We start from the raw sequence: 25066 nt of genomic DNA on the forward strand, positions 1-25066 counted from the left end.
TCTACCACTGACCCAGCCCCATAAGTTTTATAAGTGTGTACCAATGACTTTCTATACATTAATTAAAGGAATCATTCAACAAAACTCCTAAAGTAAAATTACTTTTAATTGTATACATGTTATTATTTTAAATCAATATAAACATCTTTAAAGAATATATTTCAACATTACAATTTAACAGGTAAAATTTTTGTGATAGTCTTCCAAAATGACGCTTACAATTGGTACTTTAATTTGGGTTAATTGCATCTCCACCCAGTTTTATCTTTTGAAGCGTTTTCCAAACAGGACTTTGTTCTATGATGTAAGCTTTAGTTGTTATCATTCTATAGCAGATGCCATCTATGTATGGTTTGGAGGTAGTCTGGAAGAAGATATAAACATGCAGCATTACTTACAGAAACCCAGCTATCTTTTTCAGTCACATAAAAAAATACCTAAATGTAATTCATTCAGCAAGTACCTCTGAATCACCTATAATTTTAAAAATATATGTTATTTAGAGTAATAGGAAAAATACCTGATTTCCATCTTCAGCAAATTTCAAATATAGCTGAAAAGCAGAATAGGATAGGGGATACATTCCAAATTTAAGACTAAGGAAGACCTGGGCTGGGGCTGGGGCTCAGTGGTAGTGCACTTGCCTGGCATGTGAAGGCACTAGGTTTGATTCTCAGCACTACATATAAATAAATAAAATAAAGACCTATCAACAACTAAAAAAATATATTTAAAAGAAAAAAAAAAGGAAGACCTAACTTTGCCTAAGGGAGTTCTGTGTATCTGGGTACACATACAAAAAGAAAGTGGGCAACTATGAAGAACATTCCATAAAACAATGTTTGTATTCAATTCATGACTGCAATCTAGGCAGTATATATATTTCAAAGTTTGAAGGAAGATGACACATATACAGCTAAATGTTCTTTTGGTCCAAACATTCACAAATGGATAGTAGCTACCACAAATGATGAGGAGAAGCTGAGTTCAGGCTTGGGAAAGAGCTTCAAGCATGAAATAGCAAATTCTCTGAGTAAACAGAAGCTGAGTAGTTGTCAATCCTGCTTAAAAGGATGTGTAATTTGAAGTTAAAAACCTAAAAGTAAACTAGTATTTGTATGTAAACATGTCTTCTTTCCCATGTGACTTACCTTGGCAATAGTGCACATAAGAGTAATAGCATTTGCTGTGTTGTGTACTGGAAGTATCCGTAAGTTACTTCCCAGGAATCTGGAAAAAAAACAAAAAAAAATGGTATTTTACAGAGATCATATAACTTACTGGCATTTGCTCTCTTAAACAGGTGTAAAGAGGACATGAATCTCAATTGTAAAGTGTTTATTCATTATTTGTTTATTTCCAACTAATGCCACAGGATTTGAAGTGGCAATATACCCAGAATTTAACTTAATTTAAAAAGGGCTCACTTTTGGTTTAGTCTTGCAGAAGAAGCCCAGAAGTCCTTCCCAAAGCCCATAAGTCTTTCCCAAAAAGAGCCCATAAAGTTTATCTTGTAGCAAAACAAAACTCAGGCCTCCCTTTAAGAATTGCTAACTGAAGTAAACAATACAGTGTAAAAAAGAAAAAGGAAAAAAAGCAAAAAAAAAAAAAAAAAACCCTGTAGTGCTGTTTTTCATACCTCTGCTGAATCCTGAACATCAGTTTCCATTCTTCAGGCCCATGGAGGGCAGCAAACAAAACCAAAAAACTATTTTTGTGAATATTAATAAAATTCTCAATTTTGTTTATAAATATTTCTTCAGCTGACATAATGCATTCTTTAGCGTCCATTAATAAAAATGCAACTCCTAGGAAAGGTAAAAGTCAATCTGTCATATAGAGCAAAATTTGTAAAATCAAAAATAGCTATAACAAAATATCCAGACCCTAAACTTTTAAGGAGTAGAAATTATAACAATTCTTAATAAAAATGATTTAGGTAGTTCTTTGAAGTACTCTAGTAAAATAATAATAACCCACTTGAATCTAATGTATGAAATATGATATGTCAAGACCTTTGTAATGTTTTGAACAACCAATAAAAAAATGACAAAAAAATAATAATAATTTGCATAGCAGTGTTTTCCAGATAAGGCACTATCCATATGAGGGTAATGCCTAATTTTAGTTAAAAGCTTGACTGTATTTTAACAGTTAATCCTTTATGTTACTTAAAAAAAAATTTTTTTTAAATGGCTTATTAGAAAGTACATTCCAAAAGATACAGGTAAGCAGCCAGATGGAAAAGACACACAGCAAAAAATCTCAGATGAGGTCTCATGGAATTTCACTGCCCTCTCTGGGCCCACCACTTTCCAGGCACCTTCATGTGTTCGGCAATTCAGAATCTCTTCTGACTTTCATTTAGTTATTTATTTATTTTTAAGATTTTTTTTTTCAGTTGTTGATAGACTTCTACTTTATTTATTTCTATGCAGTGCTGAGAATCGAACCTAGTACCTCACACGTGCCAGGCAAGTATGCCACCTCTGAGCCACAACCCCAGCCCTCCAGTGACTTTTAAAAGCTAGAAATCAACTAAAGAAAGGGTAGTCTTAAGCAAATATTCAATCATTTCTTGTTGGAGAAACCTTTCTACCAGAGCTTAAGTACTTATATAAATTAATATACTCAACAGATATCTTGGATCTCTGAAATAGTATGAGGAACATAAGAATAATCCTGGGGGGAAAACTTGATTGAATTGTTGTTCTTTAAAAGATGTGGTAAAGACAATCTGTGGAAATGACTTCATGATTATATAAAAACTGGATGAGCTTGAGCAAACTTATATAACCTCTGAATATATATTTCCTCCTCTGTAACATTGGAATAATAACCCTTTGTTAGGCCTGTCAAAAGGATTAAATAACGTATACAAAGGGCAAGAACATATAGTATGTCACCAAAAACACTTTACTTCTACCTGGAGGAGACTATTCAATCAGGAGGAATGAATTTGAGACTCGAACACTTTCAGCCTGGAGGTCTTATTTTTAAGAGCTTTTGAAAGCACCAGTTTTCCAAAACCTCTGCTATAGTAAAGGTCTGTTTACAGCCTTCTTGATAAAATCCTTTATCTCCATCTCTTTAATCACTTCTGTTATTTCCCAAGCACAGGTGAAGCTGCCCCTTCCCATCTCTCCAACCTTTTATCCTAATTCCTGTACTTTGCCCATGACTCATGGTTGTACAGTTTTAAGATTTCAGGAATATTTATTTGTCCCCATACAATTCTTTAATATTTACTTATAACCTATTGAGTAAATTCTCATACAAAATCATGACAAAATATCTCATTTTGGTTTTGCATTCAAATTTTGACCATTGATGCCATGTTGGCCTCTTATTAATACAGTTCATACTGTAATATTATCGATTGATTATTGGGAGAGTGGTGTTTCTATTTTCATCTTAGTTCCAAGGTGAGTATTTTTTCCCATCCTCCATCAGACTCTCTTCATTATTTTTTTTAAAGAGAGAGGAGAAAGAGAGAATTTTTTTAATATTTATTTTTTATTTTTCAGTTTTCGGTGGACACAACATCTTTATCTTATGTGGTGTTGAGAATCGAACCCAGTGTCTCGCGCATGCCAGGCGAGCGCGTTACTGCTTGAGCCACCTCCCCAGCCCTCTTGGTTCTTTTTTTTAAAAAAAATATTTCTTTAGTTATAGGTAGACACAATGCCTTTATTATTTATGTGGTGCTGAGAATCAAACCCAATGCCTCACCCACACTAGGTGAGCACTCTACCACTGAGCCACAACCCTAGCCCCCTTGCTTCAGTTTTAACAACTGTAACCTAAAAAGGAATGTATTCTGTAATTGACCATCTGCGCTTCTTTGCAGCAACAACAGTTTAACACATTCACCTCTCCGTAAAGGTAATATGTTAACTATCACATGACTACTGACTTGCAAAAATTATTAGAATTTATATCAAGGCAGTTAGCAAATATACTATACCAGAAAGAGAAAATATGATTGATCCATTTTCCACTGTATCTGAATACCGAATCTTGTGGCTTTGATTTTCTAGGGCAGTTGCAATTTCATAAGTCTTTAAAAGAATTTTTAGAAATACAAACTTAAAGATATGCTTACAATACTTTTATTATAGTTAATGAAAAAAATTTAAAGTTTAATACTTTATTTTATAATGTCACTTGTAAAGATTTGTTCATCAAAAGAGAAAAATCTGTTCTCTATGGAGAAAAACACTTTTAAGAACAAAAATATTTAATCCTACTTAAACAATGATTGTATGTTTGGAAATGAGTTAATGTACTATAGATATGTTATTTGGGAGCAGAAATTAACAACAATATTGAAGAATTAACCCATGACAATCACAGAAATGAAAACTTAAAAGACTACTTGGAAATGAATTATGACATGTATTAATGTATAACTCTGGAAAATGGATGATAATGTATTTCTTAAATGGTTGACAGAACCACAAAATGCCAGAAACAGATGACCACACAGGAGACAACCAATTCTCCAATTCATCAGTTTGCGTTAGTTATTTTAATGTACTCTTAAGAAGGCGAGTCAAAAAACATATGAAGACAGCATTACTATCTTCTGGCTTAAATACTATTTCAAAATTACCTCAATTCAGGACTGGGGCTGTAGTTCAGTGGCAGAGCACTTGCCTTGCACACGTGTGGCACTGGGTTTGATCCTCAGTATCACATTAAAAATAAATAAAATAAAGGCATGCTATCCATCCACAGCCACACACACACACACACATAAAAAAAAACTATCATTTAAAAAAAAAAGTTACCTTATTCCCATTCTACTAAGAAATTAGATCATGTTAACCAAAATACTAAAATCCTAGCAGTTAGGGCTGGGGTTGTAGCTCAGTGGTAGATCGCTTGCCCAGCATGTGTGAGGCATGGGGTTCAATCCTCAGCACCACGTAAAAATAAATAAAATAAAGGTACTATGTCCATCTACAAAAAATATATATATTTATATAAATATATATATATTCATTTATTTATTTTAAAATCCTAGTGGTTAATAGTGTTTCCTAACTGGTTAAAACTCAAGCTTGTGAGTCTCCAAATGGATAAAAATATCTTAGATAGATTAATTTTACATTTTTCCTTCAGAACATGTATATTTTAAGCACACAGTCTAAAATTAAGTATAAAATATATGCTTCTCTTCCTTCCTAAGAGTATTTTTTGTGCTACTTATATCCTGACCTACAGTTCAACTATGGCCCTCTCTTCTGAGGTTTTAAAACTGTACATTGCTTTCAGCAATGACAGATTAAGTAATTGAGGTCAACTCTCCTGCTGAAGGCAACTTGAAAAACTGGACAATTAAAAAAATCTGCTTGAATGCATCAGAGAGCTAGCAGGATAGTTAAAACCTATAAGGTGAAGTTCTATACAAAAATTCAAAGATATAACCCTAGCATTTAGGCCACATCTTCCCTGAGGGCATCTGACAATTCAGAAAGAGGCAGAAGAAAAGCTAAACGAAGTTTTTGACAAAAGTAGAGCAGCTCTCACTGGGAATGAAGCCTAACTTCAAACCATTTCAATCCCAGAAATTATATTAAGATGATACCGAATTACTAGTACTCCCAAGTACCTTCCAGAAGCATTCCCTAGAGCAACATTTCTCAATCAGTCTTCTCTATCAGTTTTCTCTTTCTTCTTTATAGAACAAAGAAAACTATTTGAGTGACTATTTTTTTTAATTCTCCCATAACTAATGCCATTCTACATGCATAGGAGATAAAGTTAATTCATCATATACAATAAGCAACTGATGGCTAGGGTTGCCAGATTTAGCAAATAAAAATGCAAAATATTGGGCTGGGGATGTGGCTCAAGCGGTAGCGCGCTCGCCTGGCATGCGTGCAATCCGGGTTTGATCCTCAGCGCCACATACAAACAAAGATGTTGTGTCCACCGAGAACTAAAAAATAAATATTAAAAAAAAATTCTCTCTCTCTCTTAAAAAAATGCAAAATATCCAGTTAAATTTGAATTATAAATAATTATGTAATTTTTAGTGTAGATATAACTCATGCAATATTTCAGACAAACCTACATTAAATGCATTGCTTATCTGAAATTCAAATTCTGTTTAACCTGGCAAATAGGGAATTAGTGGTTCATTCTCTCACAGAATTAAGACTTCTCTAGAGAAATCCAATATTACTTTAGGCCTCCAATTGCTTCTACAATCTTTCAAATAAAAATTCCAACACAATAAAAAATAATCAGACAAGTCTGGGGATGTAGCTCAGTGGTAAAGTGCTTGCCTCACTGGGTTTGATCCTCAGCACCACATAAAATGAATAAAATAAAATAAAGATATTGTGTCCATTTACAGATAAAAGATTTTTTTTAAAAAAAATTTTAAAGGTGAGAAGAGCATAGATAGAATAACAGGAAAAGGAATGCAGACTTGAAACTATGATTCTTAACTGATGAGTATGAAAGGTACACATGAATCAGTTATTGGCAACAGTGTTAAGAATAACTTCAGGCAGATTATGAGGACCCATATATACTATGCTGAAGAATTTGAATCATATCTTACTGGGGGGCCAACTAAAAGTGATAATAAAAAGAAAATAAGAAAGGTAAAATTAAGAAGTAATGAATCGAGAGAAGTAAGTTTAAGAGCTGATATATTGGGCTGGGCGTGTGTATAACTCAGTGGTAGAACATTTGCCTAGCATGTGCTAGACTCCAGTTTCAATCCCATTACTGGAAAAAAAAATACAGTAGATTTTTCAAAATAAATAGGAAGTTAAGATTAGATTTTCTAAAATATGTTTCACAGATTATTAATCCCATGAAATAGTCCCAAAAAATGTTCCTTAGTCATAAAATTAGAAAACACGAAATATTATTTTGTCTACTTTGGGGGGTTTCACAATACGTTTAAACACATTAAAGCCTCTGAAGAGGAATACAGAAAAAAAAAAAAAAAACTTGTTCAACTTTGTTTATACCAGTATTCCAAATAAAATCCGTACAATAATCCTTCCTGAATATATAATATCTATTAATGTGTTGAGAGCCACAGCCGAAGGGGCCCCAGCAAACTTCCAGCTGCCAGCAAACTTCTAGCTGCCAACTGATTGGCTCCTCTGCGGTGATGCTCATTGGGCTGTTTCCCGCCCTTTCAGACCAAGGAGCTGCTCATTGGGGGACTTTTTTGGCTCCGCCCACGCAACCCAGCCAATTGGCCTCAAGAGCAGGAGGAGTGGGGGAGGTTGAGAGGCTTGTGGGAAGCCGGTGGTGGGGGCAGTTGGGCTCTGAGGGAATTCCTGAAGAGCTGTGTGGTGCAGGGTGTGTGTGTTCTAAAAATAAAGTTCGTTTCTTTTGACAAGTGGCTCCTGAATTGTGCCCAGCCAGACTGCGGCATTAATGTCCTTTAAAACTAGTATTAGGAGCTGGGACTATAGCTCAGTGAGAGTGCTTGCCTAGCACAGGTGAGGCACTGGTTTCCATACTCAGCACCACATTAAAAAAAAAGTAAATAAAATTATTAAAAAATATATTTTAAAAAACTAGTATTATATCTAGAAAATCTACTCATATGAAAGTAAATATAAATTTAAACAGATATGAAAAAAGGGCACTTAATAACTAGTAGTTCACAATAGAATTAAAAGAATGCCAATATGAAAATTTTCACCACAGAAATGGCAAATTTCATTATTAAGTTCAGCTTAATAAATTTAACAGCTCTTATTAAATTGGTATTTGTAAAATTATAACTTACATACTCAGAATAAAGTATAAAAACCTAGTAGAGGAAAAAACCCACATTTTTAAAAAGATTATGAACACAGAAATTGAGTAAGAACCCAATTCCTCCTCCCCCACTTTTGTTAACATTGGGAATCCAACACAGGACCTTGTTTGTGATAGGTCAGTGGTCTATCACTGAATTATATCCATAGCCCAGGAAAATCCTTTAATAACTTCAAGTACAAATAATTTCCAAACTACATAAACTGTTAGGCACACAAGGAATTTGGAGTAGCAGTGAGGAGGAAAACTATCCTAATTCCTATGAAAATAACATTAAAAAGAAAACTACAGATCATCAATCTTTGGTAAATAATGATAAAAAAATAGCAAACCAAATTTCAAAAGAATAGAAGAAAAACCCACAACTACCAGGTACTTTAATTAAGAAATGCAAAGATTAGTTATTTAGGTTCTTATCAACAGATAACACTAAGCATGTATTTTAAAAATAATGCACTTATTTCTGATTAAGAGGAAAGACAGCATAAATTTAGCTGAGATGAATATTTTTTGACAATTGGTAACATCATATATACTAAAACACTAGAGATATTCCCATTAAAATGAGAAATTGTTTTGGTTGCTCTGGTCACAGCAAAAATAAAAATAAGAGATAGCTATCAGAAATTCTCATTAATTACAAATTTTCACTAACTACCTTGAAAACCCAACAGAATCAGCTAATAACATATTATGAAAAGTCAGTGCAGAGATTAAATATAAAACAGATTACCACAAATTAAATTTTCCCCATATATGTAGATTGAAAACATTGGTGGAAGAGAGTATATCGGACTTTATAATATTAACAAAACTTCAATATTCTAGGTACTTAATAAGAAACAGGAACAATCTAAAAAAAACCACTTTAACAGAAATTAAGACTTTCTTTGATAGGCTTATTAGCAGAGTGAACGTGAATAGGAAAAAAATCAACAGGAACCTCCAAAAACGAAAAGCAAAGAGATCAAAAAGCAGCTGAGGGTAGGGGGCATATCCAGGGACTAACTATAAAAAGTGTAACATGCATATGGGACTATCAGAAAGAGAAAAAAAAAGTGAAAGGCACTAAAAAAAATTGAAGCAATAACTGATAAATTTCCTCAAATTAATGTCAGACACCAAATCATATAATCATATATCCAGGAAGCTCAAGGAACATTAACAAGAAAAATTCCAAAAAGGTATACTTAGGCACATCATATACTTAGGCACAACTGTTGAAAAAATTCTGGAAAGAAACCAGAGGAAGAAAACAGCTGACTCTAAGAGGAGCAAAGATAAAAATTACATGATTTTCCCTCACAAGCTAGAGCTGCAAGAGATTGGTGTGAGATGTTTAAACTGGTGAAAAAAACACTGATCTAAATTCTGTATTTAAGAAATTACCCTTCAAAAGTGAACAAGAGTACACTCATGTTTATAGCAAGTATAATTCACAACAGCCAAACTATTGAGTCAGCGTAGGTATCTGTCAATGAATGAACGGATAAAGAAAATGTGGTATATATACACAATGAAGTTTTGTTCAGTCATAAAGAAGAATAAAATCATGACATTTACAGGAAAATGGATTGAACTTGAGAACATTATGTTAAGCGAAATAAGCCAAATTCAGAACGTCAAGTGTTTTCTCTCATATGTGGAAGCTAAAGGGGAAAAAGGAAAAGAAAGGCATTGGCACAGGTGGGAGAATCTCATGAAAAGTGAAGAGAGACCAGTAAAGGAAAGGGAGCCAGAGGACACAGCCACCTCAGAATGTATGTATTTTCCCTAGGATGGGAGAACAAAAAGCAGTCACCCACAGTGTGTAAACGGATCTGATCTTTCTCCAAGCAGCCAGGCCCTCATGTCCCCAAACAGTGGTTCGAGGCTCTAAAACTAATGTTACTACCCTTCAGGAAAACAATCACATTTGGAAGAATAAAAGACCCAAGATAGCCAATGTAATATTGAGCATGAAGACTGACGTAGGAGTAGAGAGAAAGGGGAAATACTGAAGAACAATACTGTCCAAATTGTATTGCCATATCATGTGCTTGTATAGAGATATAAACAATTAATCCCATTATATATAATTATAATGCACAACAAAAAACATGGGGAAAAAACTGAAGGAGAGAAAGAAGATTAGAGGAACTCAGAATTTTACCTAGTGTTCCAAGAGACTGAATCAAAACACAAGGTGTGCTGTCCCATGTTAATGTAGTGGGGCCACAGAAAAGCACTGAAGTACAACTCTAGGGAGACAGTAACCAGGTAAAACCCAGAAATACTGGTTTTCAGAATAATAAGAAAAATAATAAGAGAAATGGAACGCATAAACACTGAGTGCCATATAGCTCAGTAGGGAGAAGAAGCACCCCCTTTGACAGGCTGAAACAGACTCTTAGCAAACTTTAGGGTGCAGAGTTTTCCCAACAAGCAAATTACACAGTCTGAGCAGATCACAATCATGAACTAGTGTGGGAAAAGAGGTTCCCTGCACTTCCCAGCAGATTTGGATAGTGCTGTAATAGGGAGCCAACTTAAGAAGAGTTCCATGATCTGAGCTTACTGCATGGGAGATCCCAAACCACTGCATTTCTTAAATCTCCCAAGACTCAACAGCCTCTTCTCTTCACTGGCTTAGTGGGTGTCCATTCCAAGAAAGTCAAAGAAACATAAATCCACTGAAAACTCCTAGCAATGGGATATGTGAGAAGGAAGCAGAAGGTACTTTTATTTAAAATTGGCAGACTGAGGGCTGGGGATGTGGCTCAAGTGGTAGCATGCTCGCCCGTGGTGCTGGGTTCGATCCTCAGCACCACATACAAATAAAGATGTTGTGTCCGCCGAAAACTAAAAAATAAATATTAAAAAATTCTCTCTCTCTCTCTCTCTCTCTCTCTCTCTCTCTCTCTCTCTCTCTAAAAAAAAAAAAATTGGCAGATTGACCTCTGTGACAAGTAGCAAGACAGCTGTGTGTGGATTTGCAAGGGGGCTGGGTCTGGGAGAGGTACAGGTGGGTTTGGCAGACTGCTTAGGGCTCCCTACCTTAGTTCAAAACCCACTGCTTGGTAGCTTCCCTCATGCACAGAGGTATTCAGAGAATAGCCACCACAATTTGGTCATTTGCCACAACCCCAAGCACATGACTGAGGATCTTGGGAACAGAGATGCGCAATCTGAATTGGTCCACAGGCTTGGTGGGTGAGAGGGTTTGGCCAGCAGCTCAGATTGATACTGAGCCACTGGCCCTGGATGCAAAAGACAGAGGCCTCGGGCCCTGCTTAAGACAACTTTGTCTTAGTCTGCGCTGGTGGAAAAAGAGGGGCAGGGTTCAGCCTACAGATGTCCTAATTGGTCTGACCTGTTTAGGCTGGGACTAAGAACCAACACACCGGACTGCACCTATAATCTACAACCCCTAGATACCTGGTAGATTCCAAAGTTAGAGACTTCTGAAAGAACTGTCTTGCCAAGCACAGTGGCACACGCCTGTAATCCAGTGTCTCAGGAGGTTGAGACAAGAGAATCCTGAGGTCAAAGTCAGCCTCAGCGAGAGTGAGGTGCTAAGCCACACAGGGAGACCCTGTCTCTAAATAAAATACAAAATAGGGCTAGTGATATGGCTCAGTGGGTCGAGTGCCCCTGAATTCAATCCTTTGTACAAAAAAAGCAAAAAAACAAAACAAAAACAAAAACAAAACTGTCTCCATTTTAAATTCTTGGCAAGGAGGAATCATTCTTTATTCTGTCATTCTAGTTAGTTTTCCCTATTTTATACTATTATCTAATTTTATGTATTTTTTTAACTCTAGATTTTTCTCTCCTTTCTCATTTTTATTCCATTACCCTTTTTCTTTCTCTCATCATTTCTTTTCTTTCTACCCCTTATAATGTACCTTTATATTAATTTTACCTTCATTAATGCCTATCTTCTCTTTGGCTAATGGAGTTGTAGAAGTTATTTTCAACAGGTTTTTATTTGATGATGATATCTGGTTTTCTTTTTAAGTTCTTGCTATCACTGGTGGTTATTTTCTCCTCTCAAAGTAGTGCTAGGGCTTGAACCCAGCACTTTGAAAATGTTGGGTGGGTGCTTTGATGCTAAGATATACCTCCAACCCAGTTGAGAGAAATTGTACCTTACCCCATCTAAGACCTAATCCTATTCAACCCTTGATGCACCCATAAACTTAAATAGAGGAGACAAAATCACCCTGATGATGACCCAGCCCCAAATGTGAGGAGAGCCTAAAGATTGACTACTGAATATTCCCCTTACCTCCACCCCCAGAAACACCTCACCCATGAGGAGCCTAGTACAGGTCACTCCCAAACCTTCTCAGATTACAAAGTACAAACAAGTCAGGAGGAGTAGTATGGGGTGTATACCTCACATACTCAACTATCTATATCATACCTACCTGAACTAGCAGAGGGTCCTCACTTACACAAGTCCAACAGAGAAAGTAGGTGTCCCCCGCCCGCCACCACCAGGTTCCAACAGAGTACACACAGAGTCATTGAAACATAATAAGAATAACCTAAGAAGCTACAGGGAAACCACAATACAAAATCCAAATGAAATTAATCTCAACACTACACAACAAATCAATGTTCAAAGGTACACTATAAAGAGAAGGCTGCATCCCAACAGATGCACAATCTCAACACAGATGAGAAATAAGAGAAAAACAAGGCAACATGATGCCTCCAAAAGTTCAAAACTCCCCAATAAATGAATCCACGGGTAACAAAATGGATGAAATACCAAAGAATTTTTTTAAATGATTGTTGAAGCAATCAATGAACTCAAAAGATACAAATAAACAACCAAATGAATTAAGGAAGACAATGCAGAATATGAAAGAGCATTTTTATAGAGATCCTGAAAAAGAACCAAACAGAAATCTTTGGAATGATAAGCTTAATACATCAAATAAAAAGCTCAGTTGAAAATCTCACCAATAGACTAGATCCAGCAGAAAGAATATCAGGGCTTGAAGACAAGGTAAGATGAGTAGGAAAAATAAGAAAGTATGAATAGAATGTACAACTTCTCTGGGACAACATTAAGACCAAATTTAAGACTCATAGGTCATGGTTTAGATATGATGTGTCCCCCAAAAGCTCATTCGTGAGACAATATAAGAAAGCTTAGAGGTGAAATGATTGGATTAGGAACACTTTAACTTAATAAGTATACCAGTCCACTGATAGAGCTTAACTTAGTGGTATATATCTTATGTATGAGTGTGTATATATGTGTGTTTATAAGTGAAGTGAATCACAACAATGATACAAGGAACAGGAGGAGGAATTAGGATTATTTTATTATTATAAAATAATAAAATATATCTATATCATATCTACCTGAACTACTCACACTGTCTATGAAACAGTATAGTGTTAAATGAAAGTAGATTCATGTTAGTTATAAGTGTGTAACGCAAATTTTACAGTAACCAGTAGAAGAAGTAGTACTATTATGCTAAGAAAGGAAAGAAAAATGGGATGATATTCTCAGGCAAAACTACAAAAGGCAAAAAGAATGCAAGAACAAAACAGAAATAAAGAACAAAATCAACAAATTGAGAGCAATATTAAAAAAGTAGATTTAATATAAATATATCAATAATTGATGGCCCCTGGGAGTTCTTGAATGTCCTCCGCGGCTACTTCTGAGTTGGATACATCTACTGAGAACACAGAAGACATTTCGTCATCTGAATCAAATCCAAAGAACATCTGATATTTCTTTTGTGCAAAGACAAATAATCACTTTAGCATTAAAAAAAGAAACTTCTGCATTTCTACAGGGGAGCATGTTAGAGCAATCATAAAAATAAGACCATTACTGCAATTTTATACCTGGATTAGAGGAAATGTGGAGAGTATTATTAAAAAGTTTTTGTTATTTCTAATGCTGATTAATATGAGGTTTTGCTCTAAAATTATTGTAGTAAATAGGGTTTAGGGGCTGGGATTGTGGCTCAGTGAGTGGTAGAGCGCTTGCCTAGCACGTGCAAAGTCCTGGGTTTGATCCTCAGCACCACATTAAAAAAAAAATAAACAAAATAAATGTATTGTGTACAAATAAAAAATTTAAAAAATAGGGTTTAAAGTCTTCTATTAAAGTGGTACCGTTAGCCAGGTGTGGTGGCACAAGCCAGGTGTGGTGGCACAAGCCAGGTGTGGTGTCACATGCCTGTAATCTCAGCAACTTGGGAGGCTGAGGCAGGAGGATCATGAGTTCAAAGCCAGCCTCAGCAATGGTGAGGCACTAAGCAACTCAGTGAATCCCTGTCTCTAAATAAAATACAAAAAAAAAAAGGACTAGAAATGTGGCCCAGTGGTCGAATTCCTGAGTTCAATCCCTAGTACCAAAAAAAAAAAAAAAAAAAATAGTACTGTTACTCAGAACAGTAGAGGACACACATTGAGTGAAAGTATCAATACCTGGATATTCACCTAGCCTGGGACTCTTTTTTTTTTTTTTTTTAAGGGAGAATTTTTTTTTTTATCTTTATTTTGTTTATTTATTTTTATGTGGTACTGAGGATCGAACAAGTATTCTGGTTGGGTCTTTTAGTCACAGTAGCAAAAAAAAAAAAAACAAAAAAAAAAAACCTAACTAAAATAGTGACACTGTCTCAAAATAAAAAAATAAAAGGCTGGGGATAAAGCTCACTGGTAAGCACCCCTTGGGTTCAATCCCTGGTACAAAAACCAAATCTTTCCAACAATGAAAAATCTAGGACCAAAAGGGTTTTCAGTCAAGTTCCACCAAACCTTTAAAGCAAAATTAATGCCATCCCCTTCAAATTATTCCATAAACTAGAAAAGGAGGGAACACTGCCAAATTAATTCATAAGGCCAGCATTACCCTGATACAAAAACCAGATAAAGACACATCAAGAAAAGAAAACTTGGGGCTGGGGAGGTGGCTCAAGCGGTAGCGCGCTCGCCTGGCATGCGTGCAGCCGGGGTTCAATCCTCAGCACCACATACAAACAAAGATGTTGTATCCGCCGAGAACTAAAAAAATAAATAAATATTTAAAAAAAAAAGAAAAGAAAACTTCATCCCTAATGACACAGATACAAAAATCCTTAAAAAAAAATTGGCAAGCCACATTCAAAAACACATGAAGAAGACAGTACATCAAATGAGTTCATTCCAGGAATGCAAAGTTTGTTCAACATACACAAATCAATAAATGTAACATACCACGTAAGTAGAGTTAAGGATAAGAATGACATAATTATCTCAATAGATGCATAAAAAGCATTTGACAAAGTCCAGAACCCATTCATATTTAAAACACTAGAGAAACAGGGATAGAAGGAACTTATCTCAACATTGTGACAAATCCAAGGCCAAATCATACTGAATGGAGAAAAACTGAAAACATTTCTTCTAAAATCAGAAACAAGACAAGGATGTCCATTCTCACCACTCCTATTGAATGTAGTTCTCAAAACTCTAGCCAGAGCAATCAGGCAAAAGAAGGAAATTAAAGGGATACAAATGGGAAAAGAAAAAGCCAAATTATCTCCATTTGCTAATGACATGATTCTACATCTAGAAGATACAAAGACTCCACCAGGAGATTTCTAAAGGTTATAAACAAATTTAGTGAAGTAGGAGGCACAAGATCAACATATATAAATTGATCACTTTCTCATATTCCAATAATAAATCTGCTGAGAAAGAATTCAGGAAAATTATCACATTCATAATAACCTTAAAAAAAAAACTTGGGAGTAAATCTAACCATGAAGGTGGAAGTCCTATACAATGAAAACTACGGAACACTGAAAAAAAGAAACTGAAGACCTTAGAGGATGGAAATACCTCCCATGTTCCTGGACAGGCAGAATTAACATTGTCAAAATGGCCACATTACCATTAGTGTTATCTAGATTCAATGCAATCCCCATCAAAATACTAATGACAATCTTCACAGAACTAGAAAAAAAGTCCTGAAATTCATTCAGAAGAATAAAAGACCCAGGATAGCCATGCAATATTAAGCATGAAGACCACAATACCTAACCTCAAATTATAATAAAGAGCTATAGTACAATAAATAACATGGTACTGGTATCAAAATAGATATGAAGACCAACAGAATAGAATACAAGACATAATAGAAGACACAGACACAAATCCAAAGAGTTACAGTCATCTGATACTTGACAAAGGTGCCAAAAATATATGTTGGAGAAAAGATAGCCTTTTTAACAAATGGTTTTGGGAAAAATGGATATCCATATGTAGAAGAATGAAACTAAATCCCTATCCCTCACTCTGTACAAAAGTCAAATTAAAGTGGATCAAAGACCTAGGAATTAGACTATAAATTTTTTAACTGCTAGAAGAAAACACAGGCTTCTCCAACATATAAGATTAAGAAATAAAAATTAAGAATCAATAAATGGGATGTCATCAAATTTAAAAGTTTCATCACAGTTAAAAAAAAATTAAGAGCATGAAGAAAGCCTACAGAATGGGAGAAAATCTTTGCAAGTTAGTCCTCTGGCAGGGGATTAATATACAGAATGTATAAGAACACACACACACACAAAAAAAAAAAAAAAACTTGACACCAAAACAAGTAACCCAATAAATAAATAGGCAAAATAACTAAATAGATGCTTAAAGAAGAAATAAAAATGGTCAATAAATATATGAAAAAATGCTCAACATCCCTGACAATAAGGGAAATGTAAATCAAAACTACATTGAGATCTATCTCACTCCAGTTAGAAGGGCAATCATCAAGAACACAAATAATAATAAATGTTGGCTAGGTGAGAGGGGAAAGGTACACTCATACATTGTTGGTGGGACTGCAAATTAGTACAACCACTTTGGAAAGCGGTATCCATATTCCTCAAAAGACTTAGAATAGAACCACCATATGACCCAGATATCCTACTCCTCAGTATTTATCCAAAAGAACTAAAATCAGAATACTCTAGTGATGCAGCCACATAAATATTCATAGCAGCACAATTCACAGTAGCCATGCTATGGGACCAGCCCAGGTGCCTGTCAGCAGATGAATGGTTAAAGAAAATATGGTATATATGCAAATTGGAGTTTTACCCAGCCACAAACATGAATGAAATTATGGCATTTGCCAGTAAATGAATGAAACTGGAGAACATCATGCTAAGTGAAATAAGCCACACGCAGAAAGTCAAGGGTTGAATATCTTCTCTCATATGCAGAAGATAGAACAAAGTAAGGGAGAAAAAGGGTACAATAGATCTCACAAAGATAAAGGGAATATCAGTGGAGTAGAAGGAAATTGAGGCGGAGGGATGAGCAACTGGAAAAGGGAAGAAATGTGGGATGAATTTGACAAAATTATGCTGAGTACAGATATGGATATGCCACAGTGAATTCCACCTTTATATAGATCTATAAAGGACCAGTTAAAAAAAATGATAAATAAATAGAAGGAAGACCACTAGAGCAGTGGAAGGGGAACAGTAGAAAGGAGAATAGAAGGGAAAGAGGAAGCACAAAAGACTGAAATGAAGTAAATTAAATTCCATGTATGTACGATTATGTCAAAATGAACCCCACTATTAAATATTACTATAATGCACTAACAAAAGCATTAAAAAAAGGACAGGGCTGGGGTTGTGACTCAGCTGTAGAGCACTCACCTAGCACATGCAAGGCCCTGGGTTCGATCCTCAGCACCACATAAAAATAAATAAATAAAATAAAGGTATTGTGTCCGACTACAACTAAAAAATAAATATTTAACAAACAAACAAAAACACAGACTTCCACTGCTTTTGAGGACACTTTTAAAAGTTGTGCTTGATAACTTTTGACTCCTCCAGGAAAGAATGTTTTTTTCTGGGCATGATGCTTGTATAATAAATCATCATTAATAAAATTAGGTGTAAGATCTGTCTCTTGCATGAAGACTAGATATTAGTATTGAACCCATTTAACTGTGTGACTAAAATTTAAATAAATATGGAAATTATGGTTATAGAAAAATTATGTCATAAACATTTTATGTAATTAAAAGTTATAAATATTTAATGTAATTAGTATTTGATCATTGATATAACTAATTAAAGTCCTAACAGGAAAGGGAAATTGGTAATGTTCTATTTCATGGCCTGATTAGCTTACATGGGTATTCTATTTATAATAAATGTGTTTAATGATTCTATATATTTTATGAATTTTCTCTATGTATATTTTACAATTCGAAAAAAGAAAAACAAAATAAACAACAACAAAATCCCTGAATGGAGGTTTGAGTTTAAGAGGAGTAAAAAGAGAATTATTGCAATGGAAGATAGAACTGATGATAATATCCCCAAAACAGAAAATATGAGAGGTCAAAATATATGGAGGATATTATGAGAAGATCTAACACAGATCTAATAGAAGTTCAGAGTGGAAGGAGAGAAAGCATAGGACAGAGGCATTATTAAAGATGATGAATGAGAACCTAATAAGTGACATAATTTCACAGATTCATGAAGCCTCAAAAGATTTTTTTAATCTTCACATTAAATCTATAGAATTCTAAAATGTAAAAAGCAGCCAGAGGGGAAAGACAGGAATTTTGAAAGGAATGACCATTAAACTGACTGTTCTCTTGTTAACAACGGAAGCTAGAATCAATAAAATGAGATCTTCAATATGCTGAAAGAAAATAGCTATAAAACCAGTGAAAAATATTTTTCAGTTTGGAGCAACTGGAATTCTCATACATTATTGATGGGAGTATAAAAGACTGTGAACTGACTGACTTCCCTCAGGTATTCATCCCCTTCCTCTAAAAAACTACAGAGACAGCATCCTTCCAATGCTGCTAAGACTATAAAGATCAATTTCTGGTTATTTCTGTCTCAAAAATCCTTACATATATATATACATATACATACATATATACACACAAATATAAACACACACATATACACACACAAACATGTATATGTATACACACATACACACATATACAGATGTAAGTATCCAAGTGTATATATATATGTATGTACATGCCTTACTGTTTCTAGATATATTAACATGTCTATTAGAGCAAGCTTAGAGAGAAAAAAACATGAGAAAATTTCCAGCCTTAAAAGACTTAGGATGTTGAACATGGATGCAAGAAGTTTATACTTTAGATTTAAAATACATTTAGTTTATTATGTACTTTGTACTCTCCACAACTAATTGTGGACACTTAAATGAAGGATCTTTTAAAATGTAATTTTATGTGAAAATTAGTTTCAATTGTGTAATTTAAGATAAATGGCTCAGTGAGCCCCTTTACCTTAAGAGACGAGCTAATAATAACTGTAGTCGTCCATTTTATTTCTTCTTTCCCACCACTTTCAGCCATCATACTTCTTTAGATCAGCCCAGCTTCCAATGGTACCACAATCTAAGAAAATTAAGAACAACAACAAAAAGCCATATATAAATGTATGTTTTATGAGCAAACCAATGAAAGAAAGAAACAAACTTAAGAGTAATGTGAACATTTTGGGGGGCTGGGGATGTGGCTCAAGCAGTAGTGTGCTTGCCTGGCATGTGCAGGGCACTGGGTTCGATCCTCAGCACCACATAAAAATAAAATAAAGATGTGTGTCCACCAAAAACTTAAAAATAAATATTAAAAAATTCTCTCTCTCTCTCAAAAACAAAGAGTAATGTGAACATTTTAAAGCATAAATATATCTTTTATATACCTTTAGTTTATTCAACACTATGCTTTAACAATTAGAAGAGATGGCTCTCAATTCAGAGCATTACCTTAAAGAAAGAGGACTTATGCCAAGAACTGTGAAATGTCTTAAGGTTTTATTCTACTTGCAAGCTAAAAAGTTAACCTGCCAGATTTGCTGGTAAATGGATGGAAATGGAAACTATCATGCCAAGTAAAATAAGCCAATTCCAAAAAAACCAAAGGCCAAATGTTCTCTCTGATATGTGGATGCTAAAACACAATGAGGGCAGGGAGTGGAAGTTCACCAGATTGGAAGGGGACAGGGTGGGGGAAGTGAGGGGAAAGGAATAGGAAAGACAGTAGAATGAATCATACATAAGTCTCTTATGTCCATATATAAATACACAACCAGTGTAATTCCACTGTGGGGAGCCACTCTGAATGATTCGCATCTTCCATCTTGGAGTGGAGAGGCTTTGACAGTCACTATATCTCATAGTGAATTGGACATTGCCCTGGTCCAGAAAGTTTGAGGACATGATTTCAGATGTCGCCCTATAGCCCTTGGGTCAAACTATACTCAAATGCCCCTTGTAACTCCGCCCCTTAACTTTTTAGATGGAACTTTCTAAGAATGAGGGTCCTCCCAATAAAAGCCCATTTCTAAACATGCTTGCTGTCTCTCGCCAGCCTCTTGTGACTATCCCTCGTTCTTCCATTTGGGGAGCTTGAGGCTGAGAGCGGAGGAACCATCCTGAAGCTTGTTTAAAGGTAAAGTGTGTGTGTGTGTTTTATTTGGTATCCCTAGAAATTCACACGAGCAACCTGAAGTTCAGCTGCCCTCGCGGGTGGAGAGCTGCACTCCACATGATGTACAACCACAAAAATGGGAAGTTATACTCCATGTATGTATGATATGTCAAAATATATTCTACTGTCAGGTATAACTAAAAAGAATAAAAAATATTTTAAAACATTTTTAAGAAAGCTAACCTTCCACTGTTTCATGGATAACTAGATCCAAAACTCAGAGACAAAGGCAATTTTTTTAAGATTGATGTGATTTTTTATACCTTTATTTTATTTATTTATATGTGGTGCTGAAGATTGAACCCAGCACCTTGCACATGCTAGGCGAGCGCTCTACCCCTGAGCCCCAAGCCCAACCCCCGAAGGCAATTTTTACTCACAACAATAGCAGTTACACCTAGAGTATCATTGTTTTCTTGCACCAGGTCCCATAGGGTAATGAATTATAGTATTGGAAAGGAACCAGAGTATAGGAAACCAGTCTTTTATAAGCAATTCTGCTTTCTACTCTGGAGGGAAATACTATATCTTACAAAGCTACTTGTCATACAAATATCCTTGAAAAGATAGTCCAGGAATAGGACCTCAATATATGCAATTCCAACAAGGGCACAGGTGATGCTGATGATGCTGGTCTGAGAATATCACTGCACTAAGGGAAGGAAGACCATTCTGAAAAACAAATACTATACAATATAAAAACACTATACAGTGGAAACCAGCCTTAAGGAGAATTTCAGTAAATTCAGTGTGCTAAAATTTATGATATATGTTTTTGAGATGATTGGGAAGAAAACAAAAAAAAATTATTGCAAATCTAGTAGCATAAAATTGAATTTCAATGTACTCTAAATTTGTCTTTTCTGATTACATTAAGGCTTAACACATTTAAGCCATGTTTCTACCTCTGTGAAATGATTGTGTCTTTCCTCATTTTTCAATTAGAGATTCGTTTTTTCTCGCTTGTTGGTAGGATTTCTTTCTTTCTTCTTTTCCTTTCCTTTCCTTTTTCTTTTTGTAACCAGGGGAAAGTGCAAGTGCAGTCCTTCACTATCACAAATTATGCGGCCAAGTTTCCCACATTTGGGGAAATCACAGGGCTCAGCACATCTGGTAGTGCAGTGAAAAAGTCTTACCCTGGGAGGACCATCTTCATAATCATGATGTCTTCTCTGCTAGGTGAACATGAATTTCTTTTCTAGATCAATTCTTTATCAGAAAGATATGTTTTTTCCCACCTTGTGAATTGGCTTTTCCCCTTCTTCAGGTAATATTTGATACATGCAAATTATTATTTCAATACAGTCATATTTATCAAAATTTTCATTTAGTTAGTACTTTTTGTTTCTTATTCAAGAAATCCTTGGGGCTGGGATTGTAGCTCAGTGGTAGCCTAGCACATGTGAGGCATTGGGTTCAATATTCAGCATGGCATATAAATAAATGAAATAAAGGTCTATCAACAACTAAAAGAGTATTTAAAAATAAAAATAAAGGCATTGTGCCCATTTACAACTAAAAAAAAAAAAGAAAGAAAGAAAGGAAAGAAAAAGAAATCCTTCCTAAGCCAAGCATGGTGGCACACGCCTGTGATCCCAGTGGCTCAGGATCATAGATTCGAAGCCAGCCTCAGCAACTTTGTGAGGCCCTAAGCAACTTAGCAAGACCCTGTATCTAAATTAAAATATAAAAAATGGCTGGAGATGTGGCTCAGTGGTTAAGCACCCCAGTACCAAAAAAACAAAACCAAAAATCCTTTCTGCCTTATAATTGTAAATATTATTTTTAATGTTTTCTAGATTTTTAGCTTGCCCTCCCATATTTGTCTTCAATCTATCATCTTTTTTAGTTTTAACATAGTCTGAAGGACAGATATAATTTTACTTTTTAAAAATATGGCTGCCTAAGCTGGGGGTATGGTTCAGTGGTAGAGCCCTTGCCTACTAGCCTATGGAAGGCCTCAATCCTAGCACTCCCCCTCCCAAAAAAAGTAGGAAAATAAAATATGGCTATCTACTTGTCTCAAAATTATGTATTCAGCAGTCCCTCCATCCCCATGTTATTTGCAATGACACCTGAGCCTCATATTGTTTCCATGTATGCATAAGTCTATCTTAGGGTTCTCAACTTACCATAGTTTTATGAAAAGTCTATTTACATGGGAAGTCCCTTACTTTATTTTTCAATTTCAACAGTGCTGTAGCCATTTCTAGATGCTTTTTCTTTACTAGAAATTCTAAAAACATCATGTTAGTTGTTGTTTTTGGAAAAAGCCACCAGAGAACTTCTTAAAATTTAAATTGCATTTACTCTATAAGACAATTTGAAAAAAGTAAACTCCATGTAATTAAGATTTTCCATCTATGAATATGGTAGCTCTCTCCATATATGTAGGACTTACATGTGGAGAGCGGTGACAGTGACTGGAAACCAGTATCTGAGATTAGGGTCCCTGATGACTTCATGACTGCGGCAGACTTAGTGCCTGGGAAAGTTTCTGTGCAAAGGTGCAGGATGCCCAGTTGCTATGGTAATACCTTCCATGGGGAGGCTCTGTGCTGAGTCTTACCAGCCTCGACCTTGCTCTCAGGCATAGCTCTTAGGAATGTAGGAATTGTCTTGCTAAGACAACTACAATGTTTCACCAGCTCTGTGCTGGTCCTGAACCTGCATAATAGTAACTTTAAACAATGGATTTTCTTGAGAGCTATATAATGTGCCTAACATTGCAATTGTAGAATGTAACTGAGGAATAAGCTGCATAATGTTACTAACTCTGTAACTTTCATGAATATAAAGAATAATGCTGGGCTGGGGTTGTGGCTCAGTAGTAGAGCGCTTGCCTTGCACATGAGACCTGGGTTCGAACCTCAACACCACATTAAAAAAAATAAATAAACAAAATAAAAATACTAAAAAAAAGAATAATGCTTACATAGACTTTAATCTGATTAATGAGACATATCTAATAAAGATTGCTGGTGTCATTCTTCAGACCTGCTTCTCCATCAGAGAGCAGTGCTCCACCCAATCCCAGCTGTTTATTTCACAATCTACATGTGAGTCTTATTTCTTCCAATCTCCAATCGCCCCTCGAGGGAACCTGCTGATTTGGCCGTGCTGGACACGACCCTTACAGGTAATGTTTTCCTTTAACAGTGTGTCATAAGAATACTCCTTATATATTTTTCAAAAATATATAATGGTTACTTAACTTTCTGTTGTGTGGGTATACACATTAAATATATAATGGTTACTTAACTTTCTGTTGTATGGGTATATGCATTATTTAACCACCATCATTAGTATAGTAATTTACACTGGACATTTGATCTAGTCTCCAAATTTTCTAATTATTAATGATTTTGAAATAGTATGGAATTATTCACTGAAATCACAAATATCATATTGTCCCCTTATAAAAATGAGGGAAAATTCCTCAACATACTAAAAGGCACCTATGAAAAACCTACAGCCAACATCACAGTTAATGGTAAGAACTTGAACTCTTTCTCACTAGGATATAAATAAGGCAAGCCAGGCACAGTGGCACACACCTGCAATCCCAGCGGCTCCAGGGGCTGAGGCAGGAGGATTGCAAATTCAAAGCAGCCTTAGCAACAGCAATGTGCTAAGCAACTCAGTGAGACCCTGTCTCTAAATAAAATACAAAATAGGGCTGGGGATGTGGCTCAGTGGTTGAATGCCACTGAGTTCAATCCTTGTTACCCTGCTACCCCCCCCCCCCAAAAAAAATAAATAAGGCAAAGATGTCTGCTCAGGCCATTTCATTTATATCTAGAACAAAGTTTGAAAGCAAAGAAACTATCTTTATAGATAGGATTTCTGCAACAATATCATACTAACACAGACACACACAAACTACTAGAATGAAAAAGCAAGCTTAAAAAGGTTACAAGATAATAAGATCAATATCAATATGCAAAACAACCGTGTAATACTAGCAATGAGCAATATAAAACTAAAATTAAGGTAACAACTGCATTGACAATTGTATCAAAAATAAGAAAACAATTCAAAATAAATTTAGCAAAAGAAGTGTATAAACATACAGTGTTCCCCCTCCTTTTCCCTCTCTCCTCCCTTCCTCTCCTCTTCTCTCCCCACTCTATTATTATTTTTTATTTTGAGACAGGGTCTTGCTAAGTTGCTTACAAGTTTGTTAAATTGTTGAGGTTAGCTTTAAATTTATGATCCTCATGCATTGCTAGGATTATAGGCATGTACCACCATGACTGACATCAATATAAAATCTCTATCAAAATCCTAGCAGATTCGTTTTGTTTTCCTGAGAATTTAGCAAACTCATCCCAAAATTTATATGGAAATTCAAAGGATCTAGAGTAGTCCAAACAATTCTGGAAAAGCAAAACCAAGTTAAAGACTTAAGACGACCCAGTTTAAAAACTTGCTATAGAGTTGGGGTTGTAGCTCAGTGCTTGCCTAGCACCAGTGAGGCCCTAGGTCTGATACTCAGCACCACATAAAGATAAATTAAACAAAACAAGGTATTGTGTCCATTTACAACTAAAAAAAATTGTTATAAAGTCACAGTAAACAAAGCCACATAGTATCAGCACAAGGATAAATACAGAAGTAGAACAGAATAGAGAACAGAAATAAGCTCTTATATTTGTGATTAACTAAGATGTCAAAGCAACTGAATGGAGAAAGAATAGTCTTTTCAACAAAAGGTGTTGGAACAATTAGTTATCTATGTATTTT

General features: G+C 35.3%; 1 protein-coding gene and 1 non-coding gene across 2 annotated transcripts; both read right to left on the reverse strand.

Annotated features, from left to right (window-relative positions):
* Positions 1–229: 229 nt before the first annotated feature.
* On the reverse strand, positions 230–19183 carry C7H1orf146 (chromosome 7 C1orf146 homolog). Its single transcript, XM_076862555.1, has 5 exons — positions 19115–19183; positions 3968–4061; positions 1640–1808; positions 1152–1230; positions 230–364 (listed from the first exon to the last, which is right to left on the reverse strand). Exons 1-5 carry the CDS (start codon positions 19181–19183, stop codon positions 230–232), a joined length of 546 nt encoding a protein of 181 aa, XP_076718670.1.
* A 2159-nt stretch (positions 19184–21342) lies between these two features.
* On the reverse strand, positions 21343–21507 carry LOC143405375 (U1 spliceosomal RNA). Its single transcript, XR_013092076.1, has one exon. It is a non-coding gene; the product is annotated as a U1 spliceosomal RNA (small nuclear RNA).
* Between the last annotated feature and the right edge of the window lie 3559 nt (positions 21508–25066).

Source organism: Callospermophilus lateralis, chromosome 7 (assembly GCF_048772815.1).
Source record: "Callospermophilus lateralis isolate mCalLat2 chromosome 7, mCalLat2.hap1, whole genome shotgun sequence".
Classification (NCBI taxonomy): domain Eukaryota; kingdom Metazoa; phylum Chordata; class Mammalia; order Rodentia; family Sciuridae; genus Callospermophilus; species Callospermophilus lateralis.